The sequence below is a fragment of the Fukomys damarensis genome, unplaced genomic scaffold (genome assembly GCF_012274545.1).
Source record: "Fukomys damarensis isolate Sample0158 unplaced genomic scaffold, DMR_v1.0_HiC HiC_scaffold_18, whole genome shotgun sequence".
Classification (NCBI taxonomy): domain Eukaryota; kingdom Metazoa; phylum Chordata; class Mammalia; order Rodentia; family Bathyergidae; genus Fukomys; species Fukomys damarensis.
Genome location: NW_022900930.1, coordinates 43,034,208 through 43,046,481, shown reverse-complemented (window position 1 = coordinate 43,046,481; position 12,274 = coordinate 43,034,208). Strand labels below are relative to the sequence as shown.

Here is a 12,274-nt window from a genome sequence, read left to right as displayed (position 1 = left end):
TGCGGGCCAGGAGAGGCGCCCCGCCCGGGCTGCTGGCGCTGTCCACGCTGGGTTTCTGCCTGATTCTGCAAGTCGGTGCCAAGAGGCCCCCCAAGACGCCCCCCTGCCCTCCCAGCTGCTCCTGCACCAGGGACACCGCCTTCTGCGTGGACTCTAAGGCGGTGCCCAGGAACCTGCCCTCCGAGGTCATCTCCCTGTGAGTGTCTGCCTGGCCTGGGGATGTCCGGAGTATGGGCAGGGAGAGAGGAGGGTGAGAAGCCCTCTGGGAGTGGGTGGGGAGCCCCTGTGCTCCCTCTCCAGAGTGTGGGGACCAGGAGGACTCCCGCCATCCTCAGGGCTGCAGCTGCAGGGAGCTCTGCAGTCAGGCGGGCTCAGCAGCCATGGCTGGGCCAGCAGAGCACCGTGGCCAAGGATGAGTCTTCCCAGCAGGAGCATTAGTAACACCGTTGTGCACAGGACCCCAGGCCCAGTGGAGGGCTGATGGCGCAAGCCTGTGGGGCCACTGCCAGTCATTTTACCCCAAGGGCAACAGGGAGGAGGGGGGAGCAGCTGGATTAGGGCTGTCGACTCTCACCGCCCTCCTGGTGCCCGGGAATGGGACGGGCGCCTGCTGCAGGCCCCCCTTGTCTGTGGGAATTGAGCGCAGGATGCCAGCTCCCAGTGCCCCCTCCTACCGTGGCACTGGCACTTTGCAGGTGTCTGGATGATAACAATGGTTCAGTTAATGGAACTTTTCCTTGGCTTAGAGGGAAGGCGAGCCTGGGGCCACTGGCACTCCCTGAGGCATTGGGGGAGGGGAAAGGTAAAGGAGGGCAGGGAGTTTGGGAACAGAAGAGAGGGCGAGATGCAAGTGGGGGGACAGGCCTGGTACAGAGGCCACTGCCCCACGCTCTCTCTGGCCAATGCTGGCCCTGCAGAGCCCTACAGTGGTGACGCTGGTGTCCCTTGCAGGACCCTGGTGAATGCTGCCTTCTCAGAGATCCAGGATGGAGCCTTCTCCCATCTGCCACTGCTGCAGTTCTTGTATGGACCAGGCCTCATGGAAGGGCTGTTGGGGGGCGCAGTAGAGGGGGACAGATGCTTTAGAGATGAAGATGTCAATGTCGCTTAGGCTCCTCTAGGCTCTGCCACAGAAGGTCAGGCAGCCTGGAGTGAGGAATCAGGGTGGCAGATGATGAGAAGGGCTGGGGGCTGCATCAGAGGCCAAGCAAGTGGGATTGGGATAGGACCTGGCTCCTTGAGAGACCCAGGGGAGTTGGGTGCAAGGGCTTGGGCCAGTGCTGGAGAATAGACATCTGGGTCATCTTAGAGGCAGGAGACCCCCAGGGATCTTTTGCAGAAAGAGCTAGGGGCTAAATGAAGAAACAGCTGGACAGCTGTCCTGTGCTGAGGTCCCAAGGTGTAGAGTAGACACTGGGGGAGGCAGGAGACTAGGGCAGCACGCACACCCTGGGGAGCTCTAATCCTATCTCTGTCTTCCCAGATTACTCAACTCCAACAAGTTCACGCTGATTGGAGACAACGCCTTCACAGGACTGTCCCACCTGCAGTACCTGTGGGTGGGGGAAGAGGGCACTGGGAAGCAGATGGCGGGAGGGAGCCAGGCCTGGGCCAGCTGAGACGAGTGGTGGCAGAGAAGGAGAGAAGGCTGGGGGAAGGGGGACAGGCGAGAGAGCCCCTATCCCCTGCCTACACTGCCTGAGGCCCTGTCCTTACAGGCTTGGCATCGCTGGACTGGCAGGAGCCTGTCTCATGCTGGGGCTGGGGTCTGGGCTGGTGTACAGGGAACGGCTGCTGGGGGGCCTAGGATTGCAAGTGGCAGCTGAGGTCAGCTCTCATTTTCTCCAGCTTCATTGAAAACAATGACATCTGGGCCCTATCCAAGTTCACCTTCAGGGGACTCAAGTCCTTGACACACCTGTGAGTACCTCACACTCATATACACGCTGCACCCGAAGCCCACCTCTCTTCCGGCCGGGGGCTTTGGTCATAATTTTCAGGGTACCCCGGGGTCTCTCTTGCAGCTCACTGGCCAACAATAACCTGCAGACACTGCCCAGAGACATCTTCCGGCCCCTGGACATCCTGAGTGACTTGTAAGGCCAAGTCCTGCCTCTTCTGATGGAGGGCACCATGCCCAGAGGGAGCCAGGGCTGGGGTGACCATAAGGCCTTAAAAGGCTGGGGTAGTGGGGGTTTGGGGGCTCTGAGACGATGTCAGGTTAGATATAGGTGGTAGCCTTCCAAATTGGGGTTCCTCAAATCACCTCTTAAAATACACACGAGGGGGCTAGGAATTTAGCTCAGTGGTGCCACTGCCTGCCTCACAAGCACAAGGTCTTGAGTTCGATCCCCAGTACCAAAAAGAAAAAAGAAAAGAAAAGAAATACACACAAGGAACAATGTATTTAAAAAGCATGCTTTTTAAATGTGTGTTTGATTTGAATCTACATTAAAGTTCCGTATTCAGCACTCAGGAGTCTGAGATAGGAGGATCTCTGTGAGTTTGAGGTCAGCCTATGCTACATAGTGAGTTCAGGGCCAGCCTGAACTACAAAGGGAGACCCTGCCTCTACAAACAACAACAACAAAAAATAAGGGCCAGGGATGTAATACCTCACAATCACAAGGTCCTGAATTCAATCCCCAGTGCTGGAAAAATATATAAATAGATAGATTAAATTAAATTTTAAAAGTCCTATAGAGTCATTTATTATTGATACAAGAAAATAAAAGTTCTCCATTATAGGAAGCTTAGAGGGACAGGAGCATGACAGATAAATGTGCAGGTTGTGCACTGCAAAAGGCAGCTGGGAAGCCACATGTGTTGGCACATTCCTATATTCCCAGCACTTTAGGAGGCTGAGGCAGGAGGATCACTAGTTTGAGCCTGGCCTGGGTAACTTAGCAACTTAGCGAGACCATATTTTGAAGTTAAAAACAACAACAACAAAAGTAAAAAGTGGGGATGTAGCTCCATGTGAAAGTCCTAGGTTCAATCCTCAGTCCCATTTGAAAGAAGAAAAAAAAAAGACACCTGGACAAGGAGGCAACAGGGGCTTCGACTCGGCACCTGCTTTTCTGGCCGAGCCTGGCGCCCCACCTGCTCCTGCGGAGCCCCGCCCCCTCGCACCTTTTGCAAAGGTCAGGATCGGATCTGCTCTGAAAGGCTAGAGGGTGGTGGGCAGAGCAGTGGAGAGCCTGCCCTTCTGTGCCCCGCCCCGCCCTCGCCCTCCAGGGACCTGCGGGGCAACGCGCTCAGCTGCGACTGCAAGGCGAAGTGGCTGGTGGAGTGGCTGGCACACACCAACACCACCGTGGCCCCCATCTACTGCGCCAGCCCGCCCCGCTTCCAGGGCCACAAGGTGCAGGACCTGCCACTGCGGGAGTTCGACTGCATCACCACAGGTCGGCGGTGTCCGCGGTGCCCCCGGGGGTGGGAGTGGGCCCCTGCTTCCTCTGGGCTGAGTCCTGCCTGCCCGCACCTCTCATCCCTGTAGACTTCGTGCTCTACCAGACCCTGTCCTTCCCAGCCGTGTCGGCTGAGCCCTTCCTTTACTCCAGCGACCTCTACTTGGCTCTGGCACAGCCGGGCGCCAGCGCCTGCACCGTGCTAAAGTGGGACTACGTGGAGAGGCAGCTTCGAGACTACGATAGAATCCCAGGTACCTGCACCCTACCTGGCTGTGCTGACTGCAGCAGCTCAGCTCCACTGAAGTCCTATTACGGAATGGCTGAGACAAGGTCTCTGCCCGTAAAGATTTTCTTCTGCTGGGGGGTACACAAGGGGTAACAGCCATACAACAGGTAGGTGGTGGGAGGGAGGACCAACACAATGCTCTGGGCATCCAGGAAGGCTTTGGGGTGGAGGGGGCACCTACGCTGCCTCTTGAAGGGGAAGGGGGAAGGGGGAATCGGGGAGAAAGAAGGAGGAGGTGACCCAGGAGTGGTGGCGCATGCCTGTAATCCCAACACTCAGGAGGCTGAGGCAGGAGGACCAGTGTGAATTTGAGGCCAGCCCGGGCTACATAGTGAGTTCAAGACTAACCTGAACTATATAGTGAGACCCTGTCTCAAACCCTCCCCCAAAAGGAGGAGGCAATAAGAGTGGCTCTTGAGCTCAGTTTGGGGTCTACTGTGCTTGTGCTGAATTTTGAAAGCTGAGGAACACTTCAAAGGGAAAAATAGGGAAGGGTGTTCTGGCAGAAGGAACAGCAGGAACAAAGACAAGATGTGCAACGGCTCAGTGTGGGAGTGTGGGTGTGTGCAGACCATGGGCAGCCTGAATAACTGACTTTGATGAAGGGACAGAGGAGAAGCCAGGTGTGGTGGTGCATGCCTAAAACCCCAGCACTCAGGACGCTGAAGCAGTTCAGAATTTCAGGCCCAGTCTAGGCAGCTTACTGAGTGTGACTCCCACCAGAAAAGGGGTTGTGTGCCTGCCCGCTGCAGGGACCCCAGAGCCTGGCTTAGGCAGCAGCAGTGAGGATAGACAGAGACTGAGAAAGATCTGAACTGATGCAAGACACAGGGATATTTAAGATGCCCCAGATCTATGAATGAAGTCTGTATTTAAAAAAAAAAAAAAAAAAAAAAAAAAACTTCCCCCAAAGAAAACTCCGGGCCTAGAGAGCTTCCCTGGTGAGTCCCACCAAATCTTTAAGGAAGAAGTAATGTGGATCTTACACACACTCTTCTGGCAAGCAGAAGGGAGGAATACCAGGACTGGGGCTCGAGGGGTATATGAGCAATGGGGAGAAGTGTTGGGGAGACCCCCAGGGTTCTGGACTGGGAGACTGGGGACTCATGTTGAAATTGCGAGCACAGGAGGAGGGGCCAGCTGGATGGTGGGTAAGGAGCTCCGTGTGGGCCAGACTACATCTGAGCTCAGAAGGGAGCTAGGGGCAGGCCAGGGCTCAGGGTTCAGGCAGTGACCCCTGGAGCCTGTGTGCTGCACAGCTCCCTTGGGGGAAGGTGGGGTGGTGAGGAGGAGCGTGGGTGGCAGCCTCATGTGCTTTGTGCCTGAGAAGGGTTCAGGGAGGCCTGAGGTGAGTACTCAAAGCCCTTCCCAATTCGGGACCCCAGGGACAATCATTTCCATGCATCAAGGTGTTGCTGGGAAGCCTGAGATTTCTCTCCCTCCCCTGCCAGGCCAAATGCCCATGGGGTGGCTTGGGGCAAGTCACCCTGTCTGAGCTTCTGTTTCATTCTATGTGAAGAGGACAAAATAACCTGATCCTTTTCACCTTGGTTCATGGAGGTACTGTGTCTCCGCTTAGCTCAGTGCCTGCACACGGTAAAAATTCGGTAACTGACACACAGCGAAGCACCCATCAGTACCTAGGGACACCTGATTTGTGATCACAGTCAGCTCATGTCTGCACCGTGGGGCGAAGGGTGGGCGAAGGGTGACACAGAAACTGATGATTGCTGGTGAAGCAGTTAGAAATTAGGGCGCATGGAGTGTGGGCAGATGGACACCGGCGCGGGTGGGTTCTGCAGCGGACCCTCCTGCCACTGCCTTCTATCCCGTCCCTCTGCTGGCAGCCCCCTCGGCCGTGCACTGCAAGCCGATGGTGGTGGACAGCCAGCTGTACGTGGTCGTGGCCCAGCTGTTCGGTGGCTCTTACATTTACCACTGGGATCCCAACACAACGCGCTTCACCAAGCTGCAGGACATCGACCCACAGCGCGTGCGCAAACCCAACGACCTGGAGGCCTTCCGCATCGACGGCGACTGGTACTTTGCCGTGGCCGACAGCTCCAAGGCAGGTGCCACCAGCCTCTACCGTTGGCACCAGAACGGCTTTTACTCCCACCAGGCCCTGCACGCCTGGCACCGTGACACCGACCTCGAGTTTGTGGACGGCGAGGGCAAGCCGCGGCTGATTGTGTCTAGCAGCTCCCAGGCACCCGTCATCTATCAGTGGAGTCGAACCCAGAAACAGTTTGTGCCCCAGGGAGAGGTGACTCAGGTCCCTGATGCCCAGGCTGTGAAACACTTCCGCGCTGGCCGTGACAGCTACCTGTGTCTCAGCCGCTACATCGGAGACTCCAAGATCCTGCGCTGGGAGGGTACCCGCTTCTCTGAGGTGCAGGCGCTGCCGTCCCGTGGCTCCCTGGCCCTGCAGCCCTTCCTGGTGGGTGGCCGCCGCTACCTGGCACTGGGCAGTGACTTTTCCTTCACCCAGATCTACCAGTGGGACGAGGGGCGACAGAAGTTTGTACGCTTCCAGGAGCTGGCGGTGCAGGCCCCCCGGGCCTTCTGCTACATGCCCGCTGGGGACGCCCAGCTGCTCCTGGCCCCCAGCTTCAAGGGACAGACGCTGGTATACCGACACGTTGTGGTGGATCTCAGTGCCTAGGGGTGTCAAGGCCTCTGGGCTCCTCAGGTTGGCGCTGGAGGCTGGGTGGGGCCTCTGAGCAGCACGTGTGCCTGTGTGAGCCACACTGGCCAACCTGCATATTGCCCACACACACATACACACACACATGGGTGAGCCTGGACACACACCACAGACTGGCCTGGAGAGGCATTCCTTGTCTCTATAATCAGCATGAACTCCTATATATGCACCAGGTACCCAGGCACCCTGGCCCTCCTGTACGTGTGCACCGTCCCCCACATCTGTAGGCCCCAGGGCTCTGCTTCCTTGCTCGTGCTTAGGAGTGATGAGCTGGGCACAGGGAGGGGCAGCAGCCCACCCATCCTGCTCTCAGCCCAGCCTTCCCACTGGCCACTTCTGGCACCCACAGAGGCCTTTCCTGTGGGCACTCCAGGTGTGTCTTCACCTGTTCACACTCCATGCTGCAGCCGCAGCTGTCAGCTCCCAAGTGCACCCACTCTTGCCACGCCTCTAGTGCATACACACCTGGAACTAAGAGACACACAGCCTCTCACTCGTGCACACCTGTCCACTCGTACTTCCATAGGTAAAAACGTCCCTCTGGGTGCTGCCCAAAGGGGCTCCCCCGTTATTGCCTTGCTGCTGCTCTTCCTGAAGGGATCCACAATGCTGCTCCTCCTTTGCTCCCTGCAGTGTACACCTGCCGCAGCTGATAAGGAAAATTACAACAATTACACTGGTGAGCCTGGGCATGCTGGCTTGCTTCTCTGTCCTGAAGCAATACCAGCCCTGGGTTCTCACGGGAGTTTTCTTCTGTGACCCTGAATCCCAGTTTACTTGGGGACAGGAGACCACCCAGACAAGCCTTTCTGTAGCTGTCACTTCCTCAGGCCTGGCCATCCCTGGTTCATCCCAACTTTGGGATGGGGCCCCTGAGCTGTGATTCTCCTCAGTGGGTACAGGAGCTGGCTGAGCCAGGGAACCTATGAGCCCCCGACTCTCCGCTGTGGGTGCTAAGAACAGAGCTGGGCTTCTAGTCTTCGGGAGCTCTGGCACCTCTCAGCTGCCCCCAAGGCACACCCCCTGAGCACTGTCCTTGGATGGAAGCTGAGCTGTGAGCAAGAATGGGCTGGGGGCACATCAGGAGCCTGGCTTCTGCTGCCCTCTGCTGGACACATGGAGAAGCTGCTCCCAGAGGCCAAGTGAGGCAGGTGGAGAGGAGGGAGGGCCTCTGCAGCTGGGACTCCTTGTGGCAGGATGCAGGGGCACTTGGGGCAATGCTTTGACTCACTTGCTTCGAATAAAAAGCTCCACCCCCTTCCAGCTCTCAGGTGTCATCAAGTTGTTTGCTAAGCACACCCCAAGGCAGCTTGCATCAGCTTCCAGACCCTCTTCCTCCTCTCTCCCTCCAAGGACTGGGCCCCCGGGGTCAGCGGGGGCAGGGTCAGGAGTTCACAGCGATGACGCTCAGGTGCTGGGCCAGTGTGACAAGTCTCCTCCACCCGGTGCTGACTCAGTCCCGTGTTCCTTCCTGGAGATTACAGGCTGGGGATTCACAAAGGCCTGAGTCTGTCCCTCCTCCCCTTCCAGCCCAGCTCAGCCCCTCTGGGTGGCAGATGTCCCCACCATCGTCCACCTTAGATGAGGCACCGTGGAGTCCTACGTACATTCTTGGCCCCTTTCCCTCCATATTTAATCAGCCACCAAGTCTTCTCCCCATTCTTTGTCCCAAGGTTTTCCAGATGGTTTTCTCCTTTTCCAGCTTTGTCCAAACCTGCCTGCTCATTGTTGTCCCTGAACACACCCTCTGCCAGCTCACTTTCCACAGTTACCTTCCTAAAGCATCTTTCCACCATGCCCTCCCCTGCTCAGGAAACTGCCTTGGCTCCCTGCTCTCTGGGCAAAGAGCCCACAGCTTTCTGTCCACACGGGTCCTCTGGGTGGGCTATTAGCGTCCCTCCTCATGCCAGAAAATGGAGCTGAGAGAGCCTGTGACGACTGGGGAGTCAGGAACTAAGCCAGAAGGGCCTCAGCCGGAGGTAGTGTCCAGGCTCCCGGGGAAGAATGGGTATCTGGGGAACGAACACAGTGTGTGTCACAACAGGGGCGTGGACCTGTGGGACCCCGCCTCTCCTTGTCACTCTCCCCATCCATGGGCTCCAATAAAGTAAAGCCTGATGCTTCTTGTGTGGGTCAGTGACAAGGTCAGGGACAGGAGATGGGAAATGACAGCCCCTCAGGCAGAGAATGCCAGGCCATGTGGCCCCGGACGGGTCACCTCCGTCCTCTGGGTCCTCATGGCTCCAGGGCCCCTTCCAGGTCTCACATATGTGTGTCCTGTGTCACCTTTCGGTGCTCTGTCCTTCGGAGAGCACCAGTGGGCACAGGGTAAAGGAGATGGGCTCCGAGCACCCACCGAGCTCTCAGGAGCAGGGGGATGCGCACCTGTGGCCTGTGCACAGTGTGAGATTTCGAGCAAGTCAGCTGATTTCTCTGAGCCTCGACCTCTTCTGCAAAGGAGAAAAAGAAAACCTACTATTTCGGAATCCTGATTGGACCAGCTTGCTAGAGTGTGAAGGCATTACATTGCCTATCACATCTCAGTTTGCTCATCTGTGAAGCGGGTATAATCAGACTTACCCGACAGGGTTATCTAGCATGAGATTGAGATGCACTAAAGGTATACTAAGACATGCACAGTCCTTTGATGGAGTGCAGACACCTAATTATGAGTTGCGCTGGCCTGCAGGAGTGCATGAGACACAGGCGGCTTGGAGCAGGGTGGCCTTGGGGAGGACTGCTGTGCAGAGCTTGGGGTTCCTCACTCGTCCACAGTCTTGGAGCTCCTGCACCCAACGTCTTACCTGTGGCCTCACACACTCAGCTAGCCTGCCCCAGCCATGCTCACTACGGGTGACTAGTATGGGTTTCCGCCTCCTCAAACCACATTCATCCTCTTGGCTGAGCAGGCACCCTCGGGGAGCCAATCTTATCATCCTGGGAGTGCCTGGCCTATGGCTTCAAGTGGAAATGAAGTCGGGTGATGCTGGTGCACACCCGCAATCCCAGCACTCAGAAGGCTGAGGCAGGAGCATCTGGGGAAGTCTGAGGCCAGCCTGGGCTACAGAGTGAATTCAAAGCCAGCCTGAATGGCATAGCAAGCCCCCGTCTCAAAAAACAAACAAACAAAAAACCAAAACAAACAACAACAACAACAACAGAATGAAAAGTGATCTTTATTTGTGCCCAGGAGAGGTTGTCAGGGAGAGCAGGATGAGCCTCCTAAAGCCACTGGCATTGTTTTCCCCAGTCAAAAGGCAAACATCGCTCGCACAGCTGCTCCATCCAGGGGGCCTCCTCCACGGGTGGGAGATGTTTGTCTCTACTGCACCCTGAATGCCCAGCTTTCTGCTGGTCACCTGCCCTGCAGCTCATCCATGTGTCCAGAGAGCAGCTCGGCAGCCCAGTGTAACTGGGTGATTGTGTCAACAGCTTAGGACCAAAGGCCACAAGAGCCAGAGTCCGCTCCTTCTGCCGCAGCTAAGCTGGGCAACACTCCTCAGCTGCCAGCCTCTCTGACTCTCTGCCTACCTGTTCTTTAGAGGTCCCAAGCACGGGAGTTGGGACCAGGAGTCTCCATGCGAGAGCCCATCCCGGTTAGTGGGCTTGGAGTGGGTGCCAGAGAGGTCCCCCCAGCAAATGGAAACAGAGGGTGGCTTCTGATGCTGAGATCAGGCGTGGGCTCCAGTGCGAAGCCAGTGAGGAGGATGTGGCAGAGGACCGAGGCTCCTGTGTGTCCCTGATGCAAAGGACATCTCTTCCCCCTCCCACAGCCCCCGAGCTGTCCCTCCGGGTCCCATCAACTTTGCACTTCCTCGTTCCCTGACACTCAGGACAGCTTTTGCCGGAAGAACCACATCTGTACCTTGAGATGGGTGGTGGCTGGGACCTTTCTGGCATTTCTTGTTCCTCTAACATGGCATGGGGCTGGGGTGGGGGTGGGGTGGCCAGGAAGGGTGAAAGAGACAGGAGGCCTTGGGTGAGTTTCTCCTGTGGGCCAGTTTCACCGCTGGCTCCCACACCTAGCAATCCCAATAAAATTGATGATAATAATTAAGACTATATAATCACTGTGTGTTTATTTTCCTCCAAGAAGCCTCCTTTCCCTGGCTCCCATCATTAGCGATCCCACTCACTTCATAGGTGATGAGTGTTAACTGTGGCTCTAATAAAAAGCAGTAGCTGCCTGGGTTTCCACCTCCACAACGCCCCCGGCAGCTCTCACCCTCTCCTCAGTGCAGCAAAGGGGGTCATTTCTCCCCATTTTCAGAGCAAAGAACCAGGCAGAAGCAGAGGATGTCACACAGAACAAAAGCCCATGTGGAAAGCTGTAGAGGCAGCAAAGGCCAACTTCTTCATTTTTGTTTAGTTTTGTTTTTTGAGTCACTATGTAGTTGAGACTGACCTGGAACTCACTATGTAGCCTAGGCTGATCGCGAACTCACAGTGATCCTCCTGCCTCAGCTTCCCGAGTGCTGGGATTACAGGCATGCGCCACCACACCCAGCAACTTCTTCATTTCTGAGTCCCTTCCCTGCCTCCCTTTCGGAACACCTTCTTCAGTCCCAGGTTCCCCTCCCTGGACTGCTCTCAGCTGGCCAAGCTGATCCTACAGAACATGCCACACTTTTAGCCGTCAGCCACAGTAAACATCTCCGGGGGACCTCAGGCAAGTTACTTCACTGAACATATTTCCTACATGGTAAAAAGAAGCTTTGCCAAAATTAAGCCCCTGTCCACAAAAACACAGGTGCTATGAAGTTCCCAGGGATGTCCACCCACGCTGGGGATTGAACTCAGGGCCTTCACACTGAGCTGCAGCCCCAGCCCTTTCTAAAATTTTAAGACAAGGCTGGGGATTTAGCTCAGCAACGCTGAAACTGCCAGTCAAGTGCAAGGTCCTGAGTTCGATTCCCTGTACTCGGAAAATACATAAATAAATCAATTTTATAACAAAGTCTCAACAGCTCACTAAGTTGCCCAGGCTGGGCTTGAAGTTTGCATCCTCCTGCCTCAGCCTCCCAGAGTACTGGAATCACAGATGTGTCCTAACAGGCCCAGCGATGAAATTTCAAGCTTCGGGTGTGGAAGGCCCAGAGTGAGCTGTTTGCTCCACCCAGAATCTCGTTATTCATGGTTAGCCTGGGTGTGTGCACCTTGGGAAAAGGTCCAGGGAGGAGTACACCCCGAGACCTACCGGTGGGGGGAGGGTTCTACATCCCATTCCCCCTTCCTCTCCTTCTTTGTCAGCTGGGCCTCTTTGGGTGCTTACTAACCTCCGCGACCCAGGGGTGTAGGACTGGAACCTGCATGGGCTCAGCCAGGCCGGCCTCCAGCTCATCTCTGAGCCTGAGGGGCCGACCCCACTCATTTCTTGCCCTATCCCATCTGACAGCACGGGACAGATGAGACCACAAAGAAGGGCACTGAGAGAAGCCAGTGAAGAGCCGCGAGAATCCGAGAGTCCAGATTTTCTTTATGCTTCTCCCGGCCTTTTATTTATTTATTTATTTTTTGGATACTGGGGAATCGAACTCAGGACCTTGCACTAGAGAGGCTGAACCACTGAGCTAAATCCGCAGCCCTCTCCCAGCTTTTGCGGCCTGCTTCAGTCCCCAGCTCTTTCCGCCCAGGGAGGCGAAGGCCCTAGCCTCGAGCAGCGGCCCTGTAGTCCCTTTAAGTGGCGGCCTCTCGGCTCCCCGACCCGGCTCCGCCCCTCCGGGACAGCACTGCGCCTGCGCCTCGCCCCGGAGCGACGGGGTTGGGCAGGACCAGGGTCCGTGCAACTTTCAAGTGAGTTGCAAACTCCGCCCCGGCGGCTGGTGCCGGTGGCTGGGCGTGCTGGGACCGCGCCGATCCTTGGGAGCG

The 12,274-nt window shown here is 56.5% G+C and overlaps 1 protein-coding gene across 1 annotated transcript; it reads left to right on the top strand.

The window, feature by feature from the left end:
- Positions 1-2: 2 nt before the first annotated feature.
- Lgi3 (leucine rich repeat LGI family member 3) lies at positions 3-6,876 on the top strand (the record flags this gene model as incomplete). The annotated part of the gene is made up of 8 exons (XM_010625258.1): positions 3-196; positions 952-1,023; positions 1,484-1,555; positions 1,849-1,920; positions 2,025-2,096; positions 3,238-3,407; positions 3,500-3,664; positions 5,547-6,876. Coding segments are annotated over 8 exons (1,635 nt in total), but the record flags the coding sequence as incomplete, so codon positions are not given.
- Between the last annotated feature and the right edge of the window lie 5,398 nt (positions 6,877-12,274).